Here is a 25,247-nt window from a genome sequence, read left to right as displayed (position 1 = left end):
CAAAATTAATATATAAACTAATATAAAATGCTGATATGGACACTACAAAAAAATTTGATATAATTTAAACACCATATAGAAAATGTGTATATGTAATTTATCAGGTGTACGTCATGTGGTGCCCACAACAGTTTTTTTATCTTAGTATGAGTATTACCTACCACATTTACTTTACAAATCTGCAGTACTAAAATTTTACTAATTGAGAATTATTACAGATTGGTCTGTTTCTCTAATCTTTTTGTAGAATTGTTACATAAAACTAAATAAACTCAAGTTAAAAAAGACATGATTTTGTTGCAGAGAATCTGATTCTGAGAAAATTATAAATAGGTCAGATTACAGGTCAAGGGGGTGAGACTATAGAGCAAAGTGGTCACAGGTATCACCTAATTAAGGTGAAACAAACAAATATTTGCAAAAAAAGGTTTTTTTTGCAAAAAATGCTCTAAACTACTGTTATGTTGTGACTTCACAGTTGAGTGGTAGAATAAATAAATGAATAATATTTAAAGTTGGCTGGGTCTCGAACTTGATTACCCGACCATCCCCACTAGTAACCGCACCTGCGCAAATTAAATATAGTGTGTGCACATGCTGTAGTTAGTTAGAATCATTTTATAGTTTTATTTAAATAAAACTATAAATATTTTTAATTAAGTTGTATGTGTAAGTCGTACATCAGAAATAACCCACAGTTGTAGGACTTTCCCGGAATGCGGTTTTAGCCATGTGACGGGAATTAAAAATTTTAATTCAATTTCTGTTTATAAAAACTAAAATTCTTTTTTAACAATGCCGCAATTATTCACTCATGACAAGTACACAGATATGGTTTACATGTATGGATTTTACTACATGTATTGTTGTTTTCCAGACTATAAAATATTTAGTAGGATTTTTAGCAATTTATTTTTTGAGTCTAATATTTCATCTCAAGATATAAAGAGTTGAAGATATTAATTAAACATTAATTATTAGGCAATTTAATATTCCAAAAACATTTTTATGCCAAACACAATTTCATGGGTTGTACTCATCTCATATACCAAAGTGCAGCACATTCAGCCAGGATATAGTATTGCAAGATTGCAGTTTTATGAATCGATTAATGTGAATTACTGCAAACTTTCACAGCTACTGTTTATAATGGTACTTTTATACATGATGTATTAACAACAGAAAAGAATTCAAAAACTAATGTAGATACACATTTTGAGTGCAGATTTTTGGTCAGTATGGTGGTTCACTTTGTCCTTTAATATTAGCACATCATTTTATAGGGCAAAGTTATTTAGAAGTTTTATAAATACTGGAAAATGCCCCACTGTCAAAACAAATAGACACACGTTTATGAAAATACATATTTTCCACACAACAGATCTCAACATTCTGTTTATCATATATATGCCCCAAGATCTCCAGATCTTTCTCCATTAAATTAATATGGAAGCCAGAATATGAAGTTGTTAATATGCAAGATGAACTTACTCCTCAACTTTTTTAAATACTGCTGCCGCTGTAAAGAAAGAAACATGGATGATGTTTTCAGACAACCAGCATGAAGTGTTGGGCTGACACTTCACCTGTAAATGGGGATCCTCTGACTCATCAATAACAAAGAAAGAAAAAGAAAGCATAACATCTTCAGAAAACATGTTAAAAGTGCATTGATTTTAATGATAGAAATTTTGAATGTTTATTAGAAGCTTTATTTCACTTTGTTTTATTTTGCTCAATATCTTCAAGGTAATAAATTAAATTTTTACTAACTTGAATATTTATTATTTTGATCTTTTTCTTCATTGTTATTTCCAGTCATAAAAATTTCTCCCAAGTTTTGATTTTAACTAAAGTAAATTTGTTCAAAAAAAGTTCTCTACAAAAAAATTTACAAAGTTTTATTTGTTAACTGGCAGTTTATCAGAACTGTTTTTAAGTCAAATCTAAAAAAAAATGTAACCAGCTATTTTTTCAGCTAATAGACTTTTCTCAAACGTTATTGGGGATACAGATCTAAGAACAGTTTTTTACTATTTCAAAGTCAAACAGACCATTGTTTTTTTTTCATAATACGAGTTTCAGCTGATAAATTTTGCATGTTAGCATGCTACACGGAGACAAAAAGTACTATCAAGTTGAGCATGGCAGCACATTATAGCTAAAATCCCTCTCTACAAATCTGCAATAGTGCGTTGAAATTCGTTTGCTGGTTTATTTTTAGTAGCAGTTAAAATGGAGTCAAGTACGGCCAACATGTCAACATGGTTAAAACAGCGCGCAGTGACTGAATTTTTAACAGTAGAAAATGTGAAAGAGGGGACCGACTTATAGAGTTTTGCACGAAGTATAAGTTAGTAATTGCCAACACCCAATTTAAAAATCATAATAGAAGAATATACACTTGGAAAAAGCCAGGCGATACTGCAAGGTATCAGATAGATTATATCATGGTTAAGCAAAGATTTAGAAATCAACTCGTGGACTGCAAAACTTACCCTGGAGCAGACATTGATAGCGACCATAATTTGGTGATAATGAAATGTAGATTGGGGTTTAAAAACCTGAAGAAAAGGTGTCAGATGAATCGGTGGAATTTAGAGAAGCTTGAGGAAGAGGAGGTAAGAAGATTTTTGAGGAGGACATCGCTAGAGGTCTGAGTAAAAAAGATAAGATAGAAAATGTAGAAGAAGAATGGGAGAATGTTAAAAAGGAAATTCTTAAATCAGCAGAAGCGAACTTAGGCAGAATAAAGAGAACTGGTAGAAAACCTTGGGTTTCAGACGATATATTGCAGCTGATGGATGAACGTAGAAAATATAAGAATGCTAGTGATGAAGAAAGTAAAAGGAACTATCGGCAATTAAGAAATGCTATAAACAGGAAGTGCAAACTGGCGAAAGAAGAGTGGATTAAAGAAAAGTGTTCAGAAGTGGAAAGAGAAATGAACATTGGTAAAATAGACGGAGCATACAGGAAAGTTAAGGAAAATTTTGGGGTACATAAATTAAAATCTAATAATGTGTTAAACAAAGATGGTACACCTATATATAATACGAAAGGTAAAGTCGATAGATGGGTGGAATATATTGAAGAGTTATACGGAGGAAATGAATTAGAAAATGGTTTTATAGAGGAAGAAGAGGAAGTTGAGGAGGATGAAATGGGAGAAACAATACTGAGATCTGAATTTAAGAGAGCATTAAAAGATTTAAATGGCAGAAAGACTCCTGGAATAGACGGAATACCTGTAGAATTACTGCGCAGTGCAGGGGAGGAGGCGATTGATAGATTATACAAACTGGTATGTAATATTTATGAAAAAGGGGAATTTTCGTCAGACTTCAAAAAAAGTGTTATAGTAATGATACCAAAGAAATCAGGGGCAGATAAATGTGAAGAATACAGAACAATTAGTTTAACTAGTCATGCATCAAAAATCTTAACTAGAATTCTATACAGAAGAATTGAGAGGAGAGTGGAGGAAGTGTTAGGAGAAGACCAATTTGGTTTCAGGAAAAGTATAGGGACAAGGGAAGTAATTTTAGGCCTCAGATTAATAGTAGAAGGAAGATTAAAGAAAAACAAACCAACATACTTGGCGTTTATAGACCTAGAAAAGGCATTCGATAACGTAGACTGGAATAAGATGTTCAGCATTTTAAAAAAATTAGGGTTCAAATACAGAGATAGAAGAACAATTGCTAACATGTACAGGAACCAAACAGCAACAGTAGCAATTGAAGAACATAAGAAAGAAGCCATAATAAGAAAGGGAGTCCGACAAGGATGTTCTCTATCTCCGTTACTTTTTAATCTTTACATGGAACTAGCAGTTAATGATGTTAAAGAACAATTTAGATTCGGAGTAACAGTACAAGGTGAAAAGATAAAGATGCTACGATTTGCTTATGATATAGTAATTCTAGCCGAGAATAAAAAGGATTTAGAAGAAACAATGAACGGCATAGATGAAGTCCTACGCAAGAACTATCGCATGAAAATAAACAAGAACAAAACAAAAGTAATGAAATGTAGTAGAAATAACAAAGATGGACCACTGAATGTGAAAATAGGAGGAGAAAAGATTAAGGAGGTAGAAGAATTTTGTTATTTGGGAAGTAGAATTACTAAAGATGGACGAAGCAGGAGCGATATAAAATGCCGAATAGCACAAGCTAAACGAGCCTTCAGTAAGAAATATAAGTTGTTTACATCAAAAATTAATTTAAATGTCAGGAAAAGATTTTTGAAAGTGTATGTTTGGAGTGTTGCTTTATATGGAAGTGAAACTTGGACAATCGGAGTATCTGAGAAGAAAAGGTTAGAAGCTTTTGAAATGTGGTGCTATAGGAGAATGTTAAAAATCAGATGGGTGGATAAAGTGACAAATGAGGAGGTATTGCGGCAAATAGATGAAGAAAGAAGCATTTGGAAAAATATAGTTAAAAGAAGAGAGACTTATAGGCCACATACTAAGGCATCCTGGAATAGTCGCTTTAATTTTGGAAGGACAGGTAGAAGGGAAAAATTGTGTAGGCAGGCCACGTTTGGAATATGTAAAACAAATTGTTAGGGATGTAGGATGTAGAGGGTATACTGAAATGAAACGACTAGCACTAGATAGGGAATCTTGGAGAGCTGCATCAAACCAGTCAAATGACTGAAGACAAAAAAAAAAAAAAAAAAAAATCCTGTATTTATACATAATCAGTATTATTTTCTTCAATTAAATTTATATTCAAAAAATATATAATTTCAGAAGTTATTCGGTGTTTTAATCAAATTCCTTACAATCTATTCCTGTTTTCGGTGTTTCCATTCTTTTGTAAAAGAAAATTTATTGTCCATTGTCCAATCATAAGAATTCTTTGTCTGTTAACTTTTCATCTCAGAATTACAAAATCTCTTCATCACCTTCAACCAATGACTCTTCTGCTGAACTGATTCTGCTGTAAATCAACACACAACAGAATATTTTTGAAAAATATTAAAAAAAAAAAACGGCTCAGACATAGGCTTTTCCACACAGTGTACTGTGGGAAAACCTATTTAGTGTAATTTTTTACACTACAGTGTAGTTTAATTTCTTGCAAGGAAATTATTTATTTTAATTACTGTATTGTAATCATTAATAGGCTTTCTATCAATTAATACCATCTGTTTTAAATTAAAACATTTCAGAAATTCAAAAATTAAAACAATAATTCTGATTATCTGCTTTATTGTTTTCAGCACTAAGTTATTTATAACTGCTCTTACAAAAATTAAAAATATATTTGGGTGAAATTTGTAAGATTTGTATTTACATAAACTGAAAAACATTCATTTCTTTTTTCATGTTGTTGTACGTTGAAATTATTTTGACATAAACTTCAAAATTGCGTGAATTAAAACTACTTTAATAGCAATCTTAGTCTGAATCTTTTTAGGTTTTTTGTAATGTTAACTGACTTGTGAGATCATGTTTCGTCCATTGTTCTTTCTGAATGTACATTGTTTTTCTAGATATCTGTTTTTCATTTTAATATTTCTTTTAGTAAATGTATATAAACTTTGTTGAAGGTAATGGCTACTGAATTATCAAGAACTTTGTCATGTTCTGGTGAGGAAGCATCTGAGCATTTGCTAAACTTATCACCATTTGAAATGAAGAATTTATTACATCACATAATGAGTGGGAAAGAATTTGCAATTAGCAGTGGTAAGTAAATAAATATATTTTTTATTTATTTATTTTTACTTCCTTATACGAAATAGAGCAAGTATTGTGATCACGAAAAATGTCAGATTTCAATGGAAATATCCATTTCGACCATCCCTGAATCCATTTTGACTAGTTTTGATGTGATGTTTGTATGTACGTACATATGTACTCACATAACTTAAAAAGATAAGCTATGGAATGTTGAAATTTTGGATTTAGGACTGTTTTAACATCTAGCTGCAAAATTCAAAAAAATCGGATTTTGGGCTTTTTCTTAACTGTAGTAATATGCCCTCACTGAAAGCTTTTCAACGATATATCATAAGTGGTACTTATTTTCATTGGTTTCAGAGTTGTAGCCAAATAAAATTTTAATTAATGAAATATTTGGATCTTACAAGAGGAAGGAAAATCGGTAAAAATTTGACTTCATCTCCTTTTTTAACTTTATTTTTTTTAATTTAAATATATTGATTTAATAATAATTATTAACCTCTGATTGAGAAAATAATTATTAATTTTTTTTAAAAATATTTCCCTCATTCATGTATTGTTCTACAAAAAAAAAACTTTCTTTCCTTTTTTTTCTTTTGAATTTTCATGGCTCTCAACACTCAGTGTTAGTGCTGGCTTAGATTTATATACAAAAGTCAGTAATTAAAGTATTTTTCAAAATAATGTGCCATAGCACATATAAATGGAAAATCTGTTATGATGATAAATAATTTTGTTAACCACTAATATGTTTTTCCTTATTTTTGTTAGCTTTTTGTGTGAGTCAAGAAAGGTAATTTTTACTCTGAATTGCCCATTTCATTGGCTCACCCATTATTTTTTAATGTTTCAGTATAACATAATATTTCTTTATTCTTTATCTTTTTGCAGTTGGTCATGGTAATTTTTCTGTTATTAGCTGCAAAAGTGGACGTGTCAGTAAGGTAAGTTTATAAATACGTCTTTATTTTGTTAATTCATTTGCACCATCTGGTTGACAATTAGTGGTTAATTTGTTGTTGAAGATTTGATAATTATATGTACTTTTGTCTGGCTTTTCTATCAATTGTTACTCATTTGTATATGTATTTGAACAGAACAAGAAGTATATGGTTTAATTTTATATACCTTGCCATAGTTAGACTTTGAATAACATCTGTTTGAAATGTCATTGAGGATCAAATTAAGACATATATAATATACATATACATGTTTCTTGAGATGTTTTGTGATTCATCAGTTACCTTATTTGTATTTTTTTAAATCTTACTAGCTACATACTATGTTAAAATAAATGCAGTGTAACCCTGCTATAATGCGGTTATCAGGGGACTTACGTGACACCCACATTATAGGCTTTACATTAACTTTCAAGAAGTAAATTTTAAATCACAAAGGGGATCAGTTAAAAAAAATAGGCAAAAATCAAGCAATAATGGTTTAATAGAAAAATCCAATGCAGTATAACGTGTAACAAGTAGAAACAGTGTAATGTGTAGAAACAAGTGCAGAAGGTATTATATTTTTTCTTTGAATATAAATTATTTTTTAAAATAAGAAGTTATTATTTTTTGTTTCGAGGTTGTATGTTTCTTCTTTATTATATATGATTTTACTATACTATATTTACTTTGTAAATACAAGAAATAACGATCATCACTATCAGTTTGTTGCTCCTTCCATGTTATTACACTGTTTATATATTTTCCAGAACATCTTTTATTGAGGATATAGACCTCTCTGTAACAGCAACCTCTGCAATATCTTCCCCTTCTTCCTCTGACAAATTATCATTAGGTTTAGATCGGAGTTTACAATTTCTTTGTCGGTCATGTAATGGGCAATAGGTGTTTGATTGTCTTCTTGAACCCACTCATTGAGATCACTTACAGACAATTCTTGCCCAGTTGAATTTGACAATTCCAATGCGTATTCATCAGTAAAAATATGAACATTTCCTGTTTCAATATCTTATGTATTGCTCTGTGACAATACCGACCAACAATTTTTGATTGTAATAGAATTTACATTACTCCATGCTGTTCCAGTGCTTTACAACACTTACAACTGTTTTTAATGATACAGTTTTAAGAAATTTTGTTACTTGTAATTCTGAGTTAACGATAGTGGTCAGTAGCTCTTGTCAGTAATAAGCTTTAAATGCTTGAATAACTAATATAAACATTGCGATTATTTTCCCATCTGTAGATTTCAGCAAATCAGTATATGGATGAGCAGGACAATTGTGAAGAAGTAATAAAGCTTTTTCTTCCAATTTTCGAACTCGTAAGTAATTTTTAACACAAGGCATAAATTCGTTGTTAAACCAACATTAAAAAAATATTACACATCATCCAAGCATTTTTACTATTTTTAAAAATAACTGGTAATAAAATCGTATTAATGTGTTTGAAGCAATGTGGGCTGGCCAATGAGCAATGACTTCAATTTATGATTTCCTTACTTATTGGCACACAAAAGAAAAGTTAGCTTTCTTTGTTCATTTTCATACCAGACTTATTTGATGCTCACTTTGCATATAATGTTTTTGTTGGCAATAGTTTATAATACCAAACAGTTTCATTACAATTATATAACTGTTTGTCACTGAAGTTATTCTCTTCTATAACTGATTGTAATATTGTTTGTGAAAAATATTCGGCTGCCGTCGCATCTGCTGAATGAGAGTCTCCTTCGATACTTACTTGGCCTATGCCATGACGGATTTTCCATCGTGATAACCATCCGCTAAAAGCACTGAATTCTTCTCCATTGTTAATTTTTTCATGAAAATTTAGTGCCTGAGCTTGAAGTATTGGCTCTGATAGCGGCACTCCTTCACTCTGTTTTTGCAAAAGCCAAAGGTACATACACTCATCTACAACATTAACTTCACTGAGTCTGACCTTTTTGTAATCAAGTCAGACTATTTCATCTATCAAATCAATAAAAGAACGCAATTTATCTTTTTCTTTCACCTAACTAAGTATAGTACCTTTAAGCACACCCAATTCCCAGGATAAACTGGCTTTCTAATTTTTCCTTCATAGAATTTATTTTTTGTTTAGACGACATGTTAGACAAATATGAACGAAAACAAACACTACAAAATCTAATAAATTAACAAATGTAATAAAACTTAACAATACTGATAAACACAGTAAAAGTAGCTCAAAATAAATCACAATACATAATAACAATCAGATACCATATACTGTGGTTTGTATAGGCAGCACATTGACGGTCGTATCGCTGTTACAGGAAATGAGTCATGTGCATTATATCATAAGAATTTCTCCTATTACTCTACCACAATTATAGTTTAATTTTATTGAATCATGTTTTTGGGAATTCCAAGGCTTTAAAATTGGTCGTGACCAATTGACAGATGTTATATTTAGAAGTGTATTGTTGAAAATTTCAAATGATTTATGATGTGTTTTACACTGATATTGAATACCGTAGTAAGGTGACTAGCATTTCTTCATCCTATTTTATTTTTTCAGATATTCAGATTTTTTCAGATATTCAGATTTTTTGGGGGTACAGGTTATAATCCGCATTATTTTCCATATCCACAGTATGTCGAGCGAAGAAATAAACTAGCTAAAGCTAAAAAATTAACCTGGTACAGTTACAGTAAAAAATACATATCAATAAACGCAAAAATAAGACACTACAACACAGTTAAAAAACCAGAAGCCACTTATGCAGTAGAAACACTCTTCTACCTTGAGCAAACAATTAAAAACAGACAGACTCCAGAAAATCAAAAGAACCTGCATCAATAAAAAGTACCAGAACGATGGGCAGTGGTGGATTGTGCCCCAACAAAGACATGTTCAAAGATTTAGAACCTATCATCACTGATTCCATGTGTAAGAGGAGACTGGGATTTTTTGGACATATTATGAGGATGCATTGGTTCAAGACTTACAGCTACTACAGTATAATTTTGACTCCAAGATAGGATGCAATGGATCAGAGAAATAAGAGAGGATCTGAAGGAAATTGGTCCTACACCAATAGACACCACAGATAAGATAAAATTAAACAGGAAAATCAAGAACAAAAACAATTGTTGTTTTCAACACTAGAAAGGGCACAAAGATCTGAATGTATGAAAAAGTACTGGGCGGACCACAAGGCCCAAACAGTCCCATTGATGAGACTTGGATAACTGACTAAAGTGATCCTATGTGGTCATAAAAGGTAATAATAATAATAATAATAATAAATCACCTAGTACAGAATATTAAGATAATTTGTCTTACTTCAATTTTACCATGAAAGTACTTTTGTGAGATCCCACGTCCTCAGTCATGATTGAAATATTTAATTAAGGTTAGCTTAATATTTAATGAAGTTTAATTAAATATTTTAATAATGACTTTGGATGCAGAATCCTGCAAAAGTACTTCCATGGTAAAATTGAGGTAAGATTTATCTTATCTCAGTATTCTGTACTAGGTGGTTTATACTAATGGAATTTAAAATATAACACTGATAGACAAAAATAATTTTTTTTAAATTGTTTTTCTAAGTGTGAACCATTTCTTGAATTGCTTTTTTGCATACATTACAGATCTTTAAATACAATCTTTCTATCACCCTTAGTTTTAAATAAATTACGCTTCAGAAAAAATTAAGGGAAAATACAGTTAAAATATGTAAAATTTATATAATTTTGCATGGCAATACCTGTGTTAGAATGATTTCGCAGATGCTTTTCTTTTATAAATAGCCTCAGGCACATCCCAAATTAATGTCCTACAGTAATGGGCTAGCATTTTAGTATTCCATTTCTCTTTATAGCAACTTTCCATCACCGAAATGCCTGTGTAAACGTTCACCTTGTTCGTCACTTATGTCTCCAAGGTTGTCCAGGAAAAAATCCAGATGTGAGTGAAGGAAATGTATTTTCAAAGACATATTACATTCCATAGCTCTGTATGAAGTAAGAAGTTATTAACAATATCATGGAATTTGTCTTTTTTTTGTTTGCCGAGATGAATTTTTCAAACGTAAATGAAGCCCAAGCTGCACTTTCTACATTATTTAACATTAAGTTAAATACATCATCTTTGTCGAGGACCAGCAAATATTCCTTCTTTAATTTTTCCTTCACTTACATTTGGAAATTTCTGCTGATGTGCAAAAATTCAGGACTATCCTTCTTTATTGCTTTTACAAAATTTTTCATTAGTCCTAGCTTGATATGGAGAGGGAGTAAAAATATTTTTTTGGGTTCAACTAAGGGCTTATGAATAATATTTTTTTCATTTGGAGTTAAGTTGTCTCATTTCTTCTATTCTTTGGTAACTGCATGCCTAACAAAATAGCTATAACTTTCAGATCATCACATATATTCCAGCTATGTTTTTTATAATTTAATTTTTCAAGAACGTCTTTCATCACATTTTTGTCTCTTTCAAATTAATATCATAAGCGATTGGTATCAAAGGATATTTGTTACCGTTGTGTAGTAGAACCACTCCACTTTTAAACTATACTTGGACAAATCTATGAAAAGGCGCCAGTCCTCAGGTTTATGAACTTGACCTAAGTGCAACATAAATTTATCAATATTTGTACAATAAACAAATTATCATTAATAAAGTACTGAGAAAGTTCTTTTTGTCGGCTTTGAAAGCCCAACATTTTTGTATATTTTTGAAGAAAATTCTAACTTTACAGTTTTGATCCTAACAGTTCAGCTTGATTTTTTGATAAATTTAAATCCCTAACCAAGTCATTTAATTCACCTTGTAATATAAGATGTGGTTTATTGAAAGATACTTCAAAATCAAAATCATTATTTTCTTTAGTGCTGCCCAATTCTTCATCATTGCTTTCAAAACATACATTTACAGGTGGCTCAGGAACTGGAATAATTTCACTGTGAGGTACAGGCCTGATTGCAGATTGCAATGAAGTTTATTTTACAGTATGTTTAGATGTTTTAGAAATTCCAGACACACTTGTTAAACAAAAGTAACAGTCGGTTACATGATCTTTTGGTTCATGCCAGACCATAGGTATACCAAATGGCAAAGCCTACCTTTCAGCCATTCTCAGGGGAGCCCACGTAATATCCTGATCACCAATTTTACACTGAAAGTACAAATGAAATGCTTTTTTAATTAAATGTGTAATGTTTTTTCTATTAGATTTTAAATTCTTCACACACATAACAAAAGGCATCCACATCATTTACACAATTTAGTGCATTATGACGCTGCACTATTAAAAAAAACTTAATGCAGCAATAGGACTGAACAAAATTAATTCATTCCTAAATCCAGCGCTTAATACAAACAACACTGCTGTGTTTTCAGCTACATGTTTTGACCGCACAGACATGATTAAACTTGTCCATGAAGGCTCACTCTTCAGTATTAGATATGATGCCATAATTTGTGACTGTTATTCTAATAAGTTGTAATTTAATTCTTTGTCTAACATTGTTTATTTATAGCTTACAAATTATGTTAACAAAGTTAAAAAATAAAAAATGAGCTAACAAAATACATTATGGGAGCTTAAAATCCTTACTATATGGTGAAAAATGAAAAAAATACTTTAATTAAAATTTAAAAATTTTTCAAAAATGGTGGGTGATATATACATGAACACAGGTGTATCAAAGTTCTTCTGAGTCTTTCATAACCTATTGTACTTGTAAAGTAGCAAAAGTTCACATAAACATACACAAGGGATATCTCTAAAGTAAAGACCGGTGGGAAATTTCTGTCTGTAAGGTTGGTGAACCTGTGTTGTTCATGGCCATGCTAGTAATGTACACATTGCATTATTGTGTGTAAGTTGTTGTGTTATAGTATCTGATTACGTTTGAGTTATTATGTTATAAAATGAATTGGAAAATCGATGTTGCTGCTGACTGAAATACGTGGAGTCATACATTTTTTAAACCATCACAACAATATGCTGGCTGAAATTCATATGCAGTTGTTGCTGTGAACGGTGATAAATGTAATGAATGAAAGAAATGTCTGAAAATGGTGTGAAAGATTTATAAATAACAGTATTAATGTGTGTGATGAAGAACGTTCAGGGAGGCCCTTGATAATCACAGAAGACTTGTTGAAACAAGTCTATGATGAAATCAGAAAAGATCATCGCTCAATGTTTTTCGACTCGGCCCTTTTTTTTCCTGATGTTTCAAGAGCTGTTTTTATCTGTCTCATTGTTCATGACCATTTAGGCTTTAGAAAAGTTTGTGCATGTTGGGTGCTGCACGTCTTAATGGAATGTCACAAAGAAATTTGAATGGGATCTGCATTGGAATTTTTGATGTGCTACACAGAAAAAGGTGACGAGTTCCTTAATTCAATTGTTACCAGTGATGAAACATGGATTTTATATTACATGCCAGAGAGCAAAACGGTAGTGAAATGAATGGCGTTATTCTCAATCACCAACCAGACCAACAAAGGTCAAGCCACAGCCATATGGATGCAAACAGATGGTCACAGTCTTTTGGGATTGGTTTGGCATACTGCTGTTTGATTTCATGCCATGTGGAATGACTTTTAATACAGAAGTCTACTGCAAAACTCTATGTAAGTTACAACATGCCATTCAAAATCGGCAACGTGGGCGGCTGACTGACGACATCGTCCTGCTGCACAATAATGCACATCCATATGTTGCGGGTCTGACACGTGATTTACTGAGAACATTTGGATAGGAAATTTGCAATTATCCACTATATAGTCTGAACTTAGCTCCTTCTGATTACTATTTGTTGGGAAATTGAAAGAATTTTTCAGTGGTAAGCAATTCGCATGTGATGAACTTAAAATGCTGTTAAATCAGTGGCTAAATGGACTGGCAGCAGAAGAATACGACAAGGGTACATTGAAGCAGGCATATCGCTACGATAAATGTCTTAATTCATGTGACAATTATATAGAAAAGTAGTATAAGGTATGTATGTAGTTAAAAAGAAATAAAAAATATTTATGAAGTTTTCGGAATAAACTTTTTGACAATGAAACTGTCTAGAGATAACCACTCATATGTACTAAAATGCTTAATTTGTAAGTTGTGGATAGTTAAAAATTTCGGTTGGGTAATGAAGTCATACTGAAATTTTTAGGATCTTAATTAAGGAACAGAATTAGTGATTTCTTGATTTTTGATTTGAAAATTTTTTAATAAAATAGGACCCAGAACCATATCCACAGTAGTTTTTGAGATATCTAGGATGAAAAGCAATAAATTGGGGGGGGGGGGAACTCTGTTTTTTTATGTTTGACATACATACTTTGTAAACAAAACTTGTAGAGAATTTAATTCTGAACAAATTGGTATAAGATAATTTGACTAAAACAAAGAAAAGTTATAAAAAAATCAAATTATATTTAAAAACAGAACACATTACTATATTTGTTAGAAAAGTACTTCTATTTTTTTTTATTTGCCAGAAGTGTTTTTAGTAAACAAAAACCAAATTCTCCATTTGGGATGTGAAAAATTTATAAGAACAAGATTTACTGTTAAAATTGCCATAAAAAACATTGAAAAACTGGAAATTACATAACAATTATAAAATTAAAATAAATAAATAAAAATTACTTGGATAATAATTTTTTTATTAATGACAGAAATGCAATAACTTATTTGAAAAATTATTATTTAGAAGTTGACAATAAAATAACAGCAGTTCAATACTATATTAGTGTTTAAATTATTTTGTAAGGTACAATAAGTGTATAGGTATTGTGAACTGCGCTGTTGTTAGCGAAAGTTTTAGGGAAGTGTAATTTGTACCATTTGCCATTGAAGTAGTCATACTTATTTACAATAGTATACATGTTACCGAGGTCTATAATATACTTCCAGCATGATGATGCGTCTCCCCACTTCTCTTGTACCATTTCTACTCATTTAAATTATCATTTCCTTTTTGTAATAAACTTTTTTCGTGATGGGAAAGCTCCCAAATTAAGAAGATTTTTTCTATTTTTTTATTTATTTATTTAAAATCAGTTTTGATGAATGTTTTCATTTAAAAAACACCTGAACTTTCAAAAGTCAAAAACATATTTTTTTTAATTGTAATGCTGATTAAATATTTGGGGTTACTGCTTTATTTTGTTGAGTATATTGGCTTCAAAAATAATATTAAAAGATTTAAATATAATCAAAATGCATTTAAATGTATATTCAATTAAATGAATTGAGAAAGTATTTTCCAAAATGGATTGCATAACTTGACTGTCATAACCGGGAAAGTTATGCAATTCATTGCCAGCTTTTTTCTTTGTAATAAAAGATCTGATGTAGATACAACCAAAACTGTGTTATTCATTATAAACGTATAATGTTTTATATATTGTGAATATATTTGTTAAGAACATCTTCCATTATTTTGCTGCTGAAGAATTGCCACAGAACTTAAAAATCAGAAAAATTTACTAAAAACTGAATTTAAAATCATGAAATTCACACCTATACATAATAACAATATAAAAGTTTTAAGCTAACATAAAACTTTAATCATTTTATTATATTATAATAACCGATTTTACAATGATAGTGTTTTCATTGATTGTTTGTTGTAATTATTTTATTTCTTGTTAATTTAGTGATTTATATGTTTTTGTTTTATTAAGTATTTTTGTTATAAACTATTACATTTAAAATCCTTTTAAGTTAGTCATTCAGCAATGTAGAATTATAAATTATAAAATTATTATAAAAGCATTTTAATGTAATTTGAATAATAATTTATTGAAAAATCATATTGTTGGCTCAGAAACCAGCTTATATAATTCAAAATTTGTTTAGAAAAGTCAAATAGGAGGTATTGTTGGAATTGATACCAGTTTTGGGGCTGCTGGTAGCATTGGTGATACGTGTAGTATAGCATCTAGTATTGGTGAAGAAGATAGACAGGGTCAGTGGTTGCGTAGAAGACGTCTTGATGGAGCTCTTAATCGAGTACCTCGTGATTTTTATCCTAGAGTCTGGTCTGTTCTAGAACGGGTATGTGTATTATATTATATTTTTTATTATAATAAAGCAATAATGCTGTATAATTTCCTTTTTTACTGGAAATTACAAGTGCTTTATTTACCTTACTTTATTCTCATTTCATCTAATGTCATTTTAATGTTTTTTACTACTTTAAAAAGTAAGTAAGTAACTGTACTTTGAACAGTGAGTTAGTAACTGTTTAGTTACTTCTATCCAAAACAGCTCAGTATTAGTTATGTACTGTAGTGAAAGGGATTGTTGAGATGAGGAATGGAACTGATATTGTAGGCATGGCCATAACATTTTACATATTGATTTTCAAGATTATGCATGATATACGAGGTGCGACAATAAAGTAATGAGACTGATTTTTCTTTGCAAGATGTGGCAACCCTGCAGCTTGCATAGGCACACCATCTTTGACCTTGGTCTATAAGCGGCAATGTGCCGCTTGGACTAGAAGTAGCAGTTGCATCAATGTGATGCAACTGCTCAGTCGTGAGTTGTGCTGTAATAAGTGAAAACGTATTTGTGTCCCTCGTCACAGCTTTTTGGACATCTTGTGTTGTTTGCAAATGGTGGTGTCCCTTGACCGCCATTTTGACTCTTGGAAATATAAAAAAGTCGCATGGAGCGATATCTGGTGAATAAGGTGGCTGTGGTAGTACTGAAATTTGTTTTGAGGTTAAAAATTGCTGTACTGATATAGCAGTATGGGATGGCGCATTATCGTGCAGAATCCAATTATCAGCAATGTTGGCACGGACACGATCAACTCGTTTACGAAGTCTTTCTAAAATAGAAAGTAGAAATATTAGTTAACTGTTTGTCCAGGAGAGGCACCCACTCTTATGAACAATTCCCTTGGAATCGAAGAAGCACACAAGCATGCATTTCACTTCTGACTTTGACATGCAAACTTTTTTTGGTCTGGGTGATCCCTTTGAGCACCATTGTGAACTTTGGCGTATTGAAAAAACCAACCTTGATAACACGGCTCAACAAATCTGGATTGATTTCCGTTTGGTCTAACAGATCGGCTGCCACATTTTTCCGTGTTTCTCACTGTTGTTGTGTGAGATTTTTGGGGATCATTTTTGCACAAATCTTTCTCATACAAAGATCTTCAGTTAATATTAGACGAACCGTTTCTCGATTGATGTTGAGTTCTTCTGCAATCATTTTCACGGATAATCTTCGATCAGATCGTACGATTTCACGCACCCTGGTCAAGTTGACATCTGTCCGTGAGGTTGATGGTCGTCCACTGCGGTCTTCATCTTCAACATTCGCCCTTCACTAAAAATTTTATGCCACCGAAAAACTTGAGCTCTTGACATAACCTCCTCCTCTCCAAAAGCCTTCTGAAGCTTACCGTAAGTTGTCGTCGCGTTTTCACCCAATTTAACGCAAAAAGAAATGACATAACGTTGCGCAATATTTTGCGGTTTCATTTCTGTGACAAGAGACACAAACACGTGTTCACTTATTTCAGCACAACTCACGACTGAGTAGTTGCATCAATGTGCCGCTTAGACTAGAAGTAGCTTATAGACCAAGGTCAAAGATAGTGTGCCTACACAAGCTGCAGGGTTGCCACATCTTGCAAAGAAAAATCAGTCTCATTACTTTATTGTCGCACCTCGTATACAAAATTGTTACTGTCCTTGCAATTCTAAGTATTATCTTCCAAAAAATAATATTACTTAAAAGATAGACATAAAAATTAAAATAACAACATAGAGAATAGTTACTAGCAATTTTAATTTTGTCTGTAAACTTTTTTTGAAAGAATCTTAAAGATTGTGCATTATGTAACAGTTTGTCACATTTTCCAGCAGTTCGAAGTGTTATATACCCATATTGGAAAGTGTACTGTCTGGTATAACTTCAGTTGTATAAAAATTAGATTATTTATCACTTTATTTTCACGACATTAGTCCCCTCAAAATTTTTCAGGTACTGAATGAAAAACAAACAGAAAAACTAAAAACTATGAAACAGTTTTCCATACTTCCCTGGAACTTAGAAATCTTAAATTTTTTTCTGGTAGAAATATCAAAACAGCTCATTTAAATCTTCTGAAACTGAATCTTTACAGAGTTAAATTTTAATATAATGAAGTAATTGTCATTTTTAAATTTATTTTAAATGAAGATTGTTCTAATAAATAGCTGTTAAACAGTACTTTTAGTGTATTTCATCCTGCATGCTGTTATTCTGTTGTAGTTAAATATTTTAAGAGACAAATTTTGATATGTTTAAAATCCTTCATTTGTATTTGTTCATGAAGGATTACTGTTTTTGTAACCTTTTTTTTTGTTTAAGTTACTATATTGTGTACATACTATACTGTGAGTATGAATATTAAACCTAATATAATATTCTAATAATTACAATTCTCAGACTTACAATTACAGCACTAGCAAGTTGACTGCTTTATGTATGCCTCATGTAAAGTAACATCATTTAAAATATACTTACAACATTTTTAAGTACTTTATAAAATTTCTTATTGAATCACCTAAAGTTTTTTTTTTTTTTTAATTTAGTAGTTGGAGTGTTTAATATCAGTATTTGTAATTGATATTTTACAAAGTCAAAGTAACAGTATCCAGATGATAGAGCTACTGTGGTACTACGAATACCTGGAAGAAGTTAACAGTAATAACAGCAACTAAAATGATACAAAATGTGTGTGTGTGTGGGAATGCAACCATTTTCTCCTTAATTGTATTCATCACCTCTTCTGTTAAAATTGTCCTCTTCCTGATTCGTGTTTTGTCACAAACAGAACCTGTATTATGTAATTTTTTACCAATTTCTCAATAGCTTTTTTGTTGGTGCCACCTTGTTGAATTTTTCAGTAAATTCATTCATGCACTAAATATAAGAACACATGGCAAAATGCCGTTTGATGTTCTTCTATTGTTAAACACATATTGACACAACACTGTTCAAGCAATTAACAATGTATCAATAGATGTAACCAGTACTGAGTCAGTTACGATCCAGTCTAACAGTCTTTCTCTCACACATCAACTGTAATACACTAAATTTCCCTCATTCAAATGAATTATTCCCACTACAACAAATTCTGATATAAACATTCACAAAAGAAAATAGCGGTGTCTTTTAAATTGATCATTCGGTATAATGAACTAACTTTTTGTGTTGTGTGTAATTTCATATATATGACATGTTATAACATTGAAAAATAAAAATGATCAACTTAATGTGTGTAAGTGTTTTTAGTTTTCTTAATTCTCTATTTATTTTTTTTCAGTGCCAAGGTCTAGCTATAGAGGGTCGTCTTTTACCTCAAAATCTTACTCAGGAGGTCAGTTTTATTGTACAGAATTTCAATATTATCTTCTACTTTTATAATCACTTTAATGAAATTATTCTAACTTTCCAATAGAAAATGTTGTGCATTATATTATTTGTAGAGAATTGCAGTGCATTCTTGTCTTACTACTGGTTGGTTTTAAACAAATGATCACAAAGTAAATAATTAGAATGAGTACTGTGTGAAAGTAGGTTGATCAAAGTCTAATAAAAATTGCTATTAGCAGTAAGCATATAATTTTAAAGTACTAAACATAAAATTTATTATAATCTCAATATCTGACAACGATTTATCAGATTTGGTTTCACTCAATGATATCCTATCAATACCATATTTCATATATCGTGACTATTAGGTGATGATTAGAAAACATTTATTTTAACTTAGTAATTATATGCTAATCATAAGTATAATTACTTAGGAAGGATGAATTTTTTAGTGATTGAAAAATGCCAAACCTGACCAAGAATTGAACCCAGAATCTTCCAGATGAAGTGCAGAAATGCTACCACTCTTTCATAAAGGTTGACACTAGATGAAAAAGCCTTTCCATAATGATAAACTAGTCAGACCTTCCAAGAAACTCACAATTCTCTTCTATCTCCCTGCATCTAATCCTTGATCTCTTTTTTCATGAATGAATGCCTTACAAATTGGATTTTTCACTACTGGCTCTTTCTAAAGGCTGAAGAATTAAATCATCATTTTTTTAATGTAACATAGTGGGGGTGGTATTTTTTATGTTGAGTAAGATTGGTGTTTGTGGACTTGTTTCCTCTTCAGGAGTTGTTAAAAAGACCAACTTGCAGCTTAAGTTCATCAGACAAACCTGAACATCTTTGTGACTCCTCCAAGATGCACTGCATTTTTTGAAGACTATTTTTGATTTTTCTCAACACTTAAAAAATGTCTTTCACAACTGCTAATAATTAGGAAAATAATTCATAAGTTTTCAAAAGAATCATTCATTTATTTAGTTTCTAATTAAAATTTGTAATATGTTAGTGTGAATGGTAAAAACTGGAATGATACTATTTTTAGTAATTGTATGGTCAGAAGATATTTCACCAGTCAGGCAACTAGAATTGTATTCATCAATCAGAAACACTAAAAATTATGCCTATATGCTTATAAATATGGAAGCTTAAAAGTTTGTTTTATTATAGCGCCCAGCTTTCCCAATTGAAATTGGTGGTATTAGCTTGATAATAACCAGTTAGAACAAGTACATTTCAGTGTATTTTAAAAGTGATCAAGACATACTGTGGCCACAGTCACCTTAAGTTAATTGGTGGTAATTTATCTCACATTTATTGGTGAAATATCTTTTAAGACTAAAGCATTAGAATGCTTTACTTTTCCAGATTATGAGAAGGAATTTTTACATTCTTTCCCTAATGCAATGTGCTTTTCAAGAGTGGAATTAGTAGAAGTAAACCATAATACTTTGTTTTATTGGATATACGAGGTCTGTAAATAAAGTAATGAAACTGGTTCAGAAAAACTGTTAATAATCCAATTATACATGGACTCTATCATCTTTGTAATAGTTCCCTTGGGAAGCCACACAATGCTTCAAACAGTTTTCCCACTCTTCATAACAGTGATGAAACTCAGAAACCAGAATATCCTTCAGATGGTCAGTTAATTTTTTTTAATGTTTTCTACTGTTCCAAAATGGTATCCCTCGAGGTGTTTTTTAAATTTGGGGACAGGAAAAAGTCGCAGGTACTCAAGTAAATAAGGTGGTTGAGGAACTACAGGAATGTTTTTCTTGCCAAAAACTCATTAATTGAGAGTGCAGTGTGACAAGGTGCATTGATTGTCATGATGCGGCATCCAGATGTCTTTAATGGCTGGTCTCGCACAGGCAACTGTTTTCCACAGTCTTTCAAGAATTTCTCGGTAAACATATTGATTTACAGTCTGTCCTGTAGGCAAACCTCCTTATGGACAATGCCATTACTATCAAAGAAACAAATTAGTATGGTTTCGATTTTTGATTTGCTCATTTTTGCTTTTTTGGAGTGTGGTAAGTTTGAACTGTGCTACTCCTTACTCTGGTGTTCTGTTCCTGAGTTGTACTCAAATATCCAAGATTCATCAACAGTAATAAGTGTTTTTAGAAAATCAGGATCAGTTTCAATTCACCATAGAATATTGCGGCACATTTCCACCCTGTTGTTTTTCTGTTGAACAGTTTGGATTTTTGGGACCAGTTTTGCACAAACTTTTTTCATGTCCAATTCTTTTGTCAAAATTTGATGGTATGGTTCAAATTCAATTGTTTTGAAATCATTCTAACAGTTAATCGCCAGTCGTACCGTATCAAGTCTCTGATTCACTCAACATTGTTGTCACTTTTTGACGTTAACAGTTTTCCAGAGCATGGATTGGCCACAACTGATCCCCAGCCATCTGAAAATGCTTTAAACCACCTAAAAACCTGGACTCGTGACAGAGCGTCATCTCCATATGCCCTTTTCAATTTTTAAAAAGTTTTAGTAGCATTCTCACCAAGAACATAAAACTTGATTACACAACGTTGCTAATAATTAGAATCACTCATTTTTGTAATGCACAACAAAAACTTGTTTCACGAAAAGTTTGTTTACGTCTGACATAACAATAAATTAAAAATATTAATACCTAATATAAATCAGCTGTTCATTTAACCATATGTTTACTAGTAACTTTACACTGTTGCCACTTTGGCTGCTAAAAATTAGTCTCACTACTTTATTTACAGACCTCTATTGAATATGAAAATTGTATATTTTTTTTAGATGACATCTGGCGAACTGAAATTCGCATTGGCAGTTGAAACAGTATTGAATGCAATACCTCAGCCTGAGTATAGGCAGTTAGTTGTTGAAGCATTGATGGTGCTAACTATTATTGCTGAATATGATGTTGTTGATAGTCTGGGTGGTGTCATAGCTGTTGAAAATCTTGTTCACAAAGCCAATCAGATTTTTCTAGAAGATCAGGTAAAATTTACTTCAATTGTACATAATATTTTTACAACAGTTATACCTTACCAATCACTTTTAATATATTACTTAAAAACATGATGTGCAAAATTATAAATGATGAAATATTTAAAATATCTAATTTTAGATTAAACACCTTTTGTCCATTGATCTGGTCTTGAAACATAAAGTATATTAAGTACTCTGTGTTTCAAAGACCAGCTCAATGAACAAAAGGTGTTTAATATTATGAAAAATATATATATTGATACAGCAAAAATCACCTTGATTTTATAAACATATGTCATAAAAAATATGAACATAATGTAAAATTAAAATAGTTTGCCTATGGACAGAAACAACAGCACTAGATAATCCTTTTTATTTTCTTTATTCTGAATTAAAGTTAAATGACTAATTTTTATAAACAATAAACAGTTAAAAAATAACTTGCACTGATTAAAAGTCAGTATTGAAGATAAATCTGTGTTATATTCCCAGTGATCTGTTAAAAATTAAATAACTATAATAAAAGCCATTCATTTACAGAATGAAAAATTCTTATATAAAAAAAATGCATTACAACTGTAATAATTAGAGATTAGGTTTGAAATTCAAGAAAAAAGGAGGATACACTTAATAATAATTCAGCTGCACTAGCATTAGTTATACCTAGATCGAAAAATTGTTTTTCTGCCATTTCTGTGTTGTGGTTAACTATTGTATATTGTGGGTAACTGATGCATACTAAAAACAATATAAAAGGAAACTAATACCTCAGTGATAAATCAACAAGTACATGAATTTGTATAAAGTTAAATTCATGATTGGCAGAATGCCATCTACTTCTAACATATATTTCGTAGATGCCCATTGTTCATTTAAGTGACATGCATAGTCTATTCATGAAAACAGAAGTATTCTTTACTTTCACTTACTAGTCGCACAACTGTTTGCCATCCCTAACAGATAGTTTAAATAAATATTTTACCTTATATAATCTTTACTGATGTTATCAACTGATGGTATTTATTCATTGTTCTAAGTAATTATACATAAAGAATTAAATAATCAGATCATTTACAAATATTGCAAATCCTAAGGATTATAGTATTTGAATAAAAAAACCCTTGGTGCTATACCTTGGTTAGGTGTATTTATATTCTCTCTATTAAATTTGGTGATTCATATTTTGTAGTAAATAAAATACATTGTTCAGTTAGTTATGTTTAATGAATATATTTTCATAAGTTATAATGATCATTATATGTTAACATGTTTATGATTTAATTTAATTTATATGTGTAATTTACTCTATGTACATATTTACTGTATGATGTGTAAATCTGGACTAAACAATATTAGAATTAGATACACTATTAATAGAAAATGTCAGCTGTTAGTTAACAAGGCCAACTGAATTGTAACAACTTATATACTTTACATGAATAAGAAGAAGGCACTACTTTCCTTATTTATAAAATAATGAGGAAATGATACATGAGATCTGAACAGCAGTGTAAAATTTAAAAGGTGCTACTATAGTTATTTTCAAAAGTATTATGTGTTATATGTATTTTTAGTTATATTTTTCATTCTGTAGAAACTGATTAAAGATTTTAATCCTTAATGAACTTAGGAATTTAATACTAGTATTTATTTACCTTAATAGAATTGTATATCATATTAAAAAAGAAACTATTGTTGCTTTAATTTATATGGATACCTTTTTTCCATTTCAGATGAAAGTAAATGGTGATGCAACACTTTGTTGTGCTAAGTCTGTTAAGGATAGAGATTTGACATTTGGTGGTGCACTACTGTGTGGTGGTGCTGGATATATATGTCAACATTTCTATGACAGTGCTCCTAGTGGCAGCTATGGTACTATGACATATATCATGCGTGCTTGTGCAACTGTACTTAACTGTTTCCCACAAGATGGGGAAATTGATTGCAGTGTTCAATAAAAAGTAATACATGTGCATACATACACACACACACATAAAAGTGCATTCAAATTCACCCGGAGGTGGTCTTGAATAATTATTATATATCAAATTTTATTCTGTATTGTTATATTGCTGATATTTTTTAACATGAAAGGTGCCATGTATTTCTGTAAACTAGTATTTTTTATGATGTAATTTATTGTATAAATATTTACCTATTTGGTTGAATAAATACCTGAAGTTGTTTTTTTACCTATGAGAAGGGTAAATCATGAAGTTCTTAACTTTTATTTATTGTGATTAATTTCTTTTCTAGAATAACTTTTAATAATAACTGAAAGTAAACATTGTTTTTAAAACTTATATATCCAATATTTAATTTATACAGGCAAATTTTTATGTTCAAATATTTCATATAAATACATATATAAATTAGAGAATCACACATATTATTGTAAAAAACCAAATTATCCCAGTAACATTTATAGTTAGATGTTGCAGATGACGTTTTGTTTTTAAAGATTCTTGTACAAATTACTCAGACAATATTATTGCTATTGATAAATGATTTATTGGAAAATTTAAGTTTTCTTTATTTACTAAAATACTCCACTTTTGTCATTTGTTAATTCACAAATGACTTTTGTCATATGTTGTCATTTCATTAATATTATTGACATATTACCATATGTTAAGAGTAAATTCATAATTAGAAGCAAGTCTCACAATATTGTTAATGTTGATAGTTGGAAGTCATAAATATCTGTGATACTTGCATAACTTTTAAATATGTATTTTATTACAGTTAAAATTATTATATGGCACTAATTCACTAAATATAAAATTTTACCTGGAATGTTTTAATTGAAAGTAAAATTTTATACTTATAAATCAAATTATAAATTTAATTTGTCTTTCCTTTATTTTTTTAAAAATTATGTTACCTATTTATTACTCCTTATTTAAGTGCTTCTTACCCACTGGACGATTTTTTCAACACGCAACTGACGTAAGTTCTTCACTTCTTTCACAAACTCCCAATTTTTATTCTTTATAATCTGTAGATTAAAATGTTTTTGATAACTTTACATAAAAAATATTGAAAAAATTGATCAATTTAAAAAAAATATTGAATGATGATTTTTTGATTTTTTTAATGTGTTTTTATGATCAACTTTTTGGCATAATATTTTTTTAATTTTATTAAATTTTTTGCACCAGTTCACATCATATAGGAAAATCTGTATTAATTACATTGTAACCTTAAT

At 30.5% G+C, this 25,247-nt stretch overlaps 1 protein-coding gene across 5 annotated transcripts in view; it reads left to right on the top strand.

The window, feature by feature from the left end:
- Positions 1–24,848, top strand: part of LOC142318865 (putative phosphorylase b kinase regulatory subunit alpha) — a 149,233-nt gene extending 124,385 nt beyond the window's left edge. For 2 of the 5 annotated variants that reach the window (XM_075355436.1, XM_075355435.1), the window contains 6 exons: positions 5,566–5,704; positions 6,593–6,645; positions 15,518–15,715; positions 18,993–19,046; positions 21,842–22,045; positions 23,770–24,847. In XM_075355436.1, the coding sequence (XP_075211551.1) occupies positions 5,566–5,704; positions 6,593–6,645; positions 15,518–15,715; positions 18,993–19,046; positions 21,842–22,045; positions 23,770–23,997 (876 nt within the window). In that variant the 3' untranslated portion in view covers positions 23,998–24,847. Of the gene's footprint in view, positions 1–5,565; positions 5,705–6,592; positions 6,646–15,517; positions 15,716–18,992; positions 19,047–21,841; positions 22,046–23,769 lie in introns of all 5 variants that reach the window. The other 3 variants (XM_075355438.1, XM_075355437.1, XM_075355439.1) reach the window with 2 other exon arrangements.
- The last annotated feature ends 399 nt before the right edge of the window (positions 24,849–25,247 follow it).

Source organism: Lycorma delicatula, chromosome 2, assembly GCF_047948215.1.
Source record: "Lycorma delicatula isolate Av1 chromosome 2, ASM4794821v1, whole genome shotgun sequence".
Classification (NCBI taxonomy): domain Eukaryota; kingdom Metazoa; phylum Arthropoda; class Insecta; order Hemiptera; family Fulgoridae; genus Lycorma; species Lycorma delicatula.
This window is presented reverse-complemented; position numbering and strand designations above follow the sequence as displayed.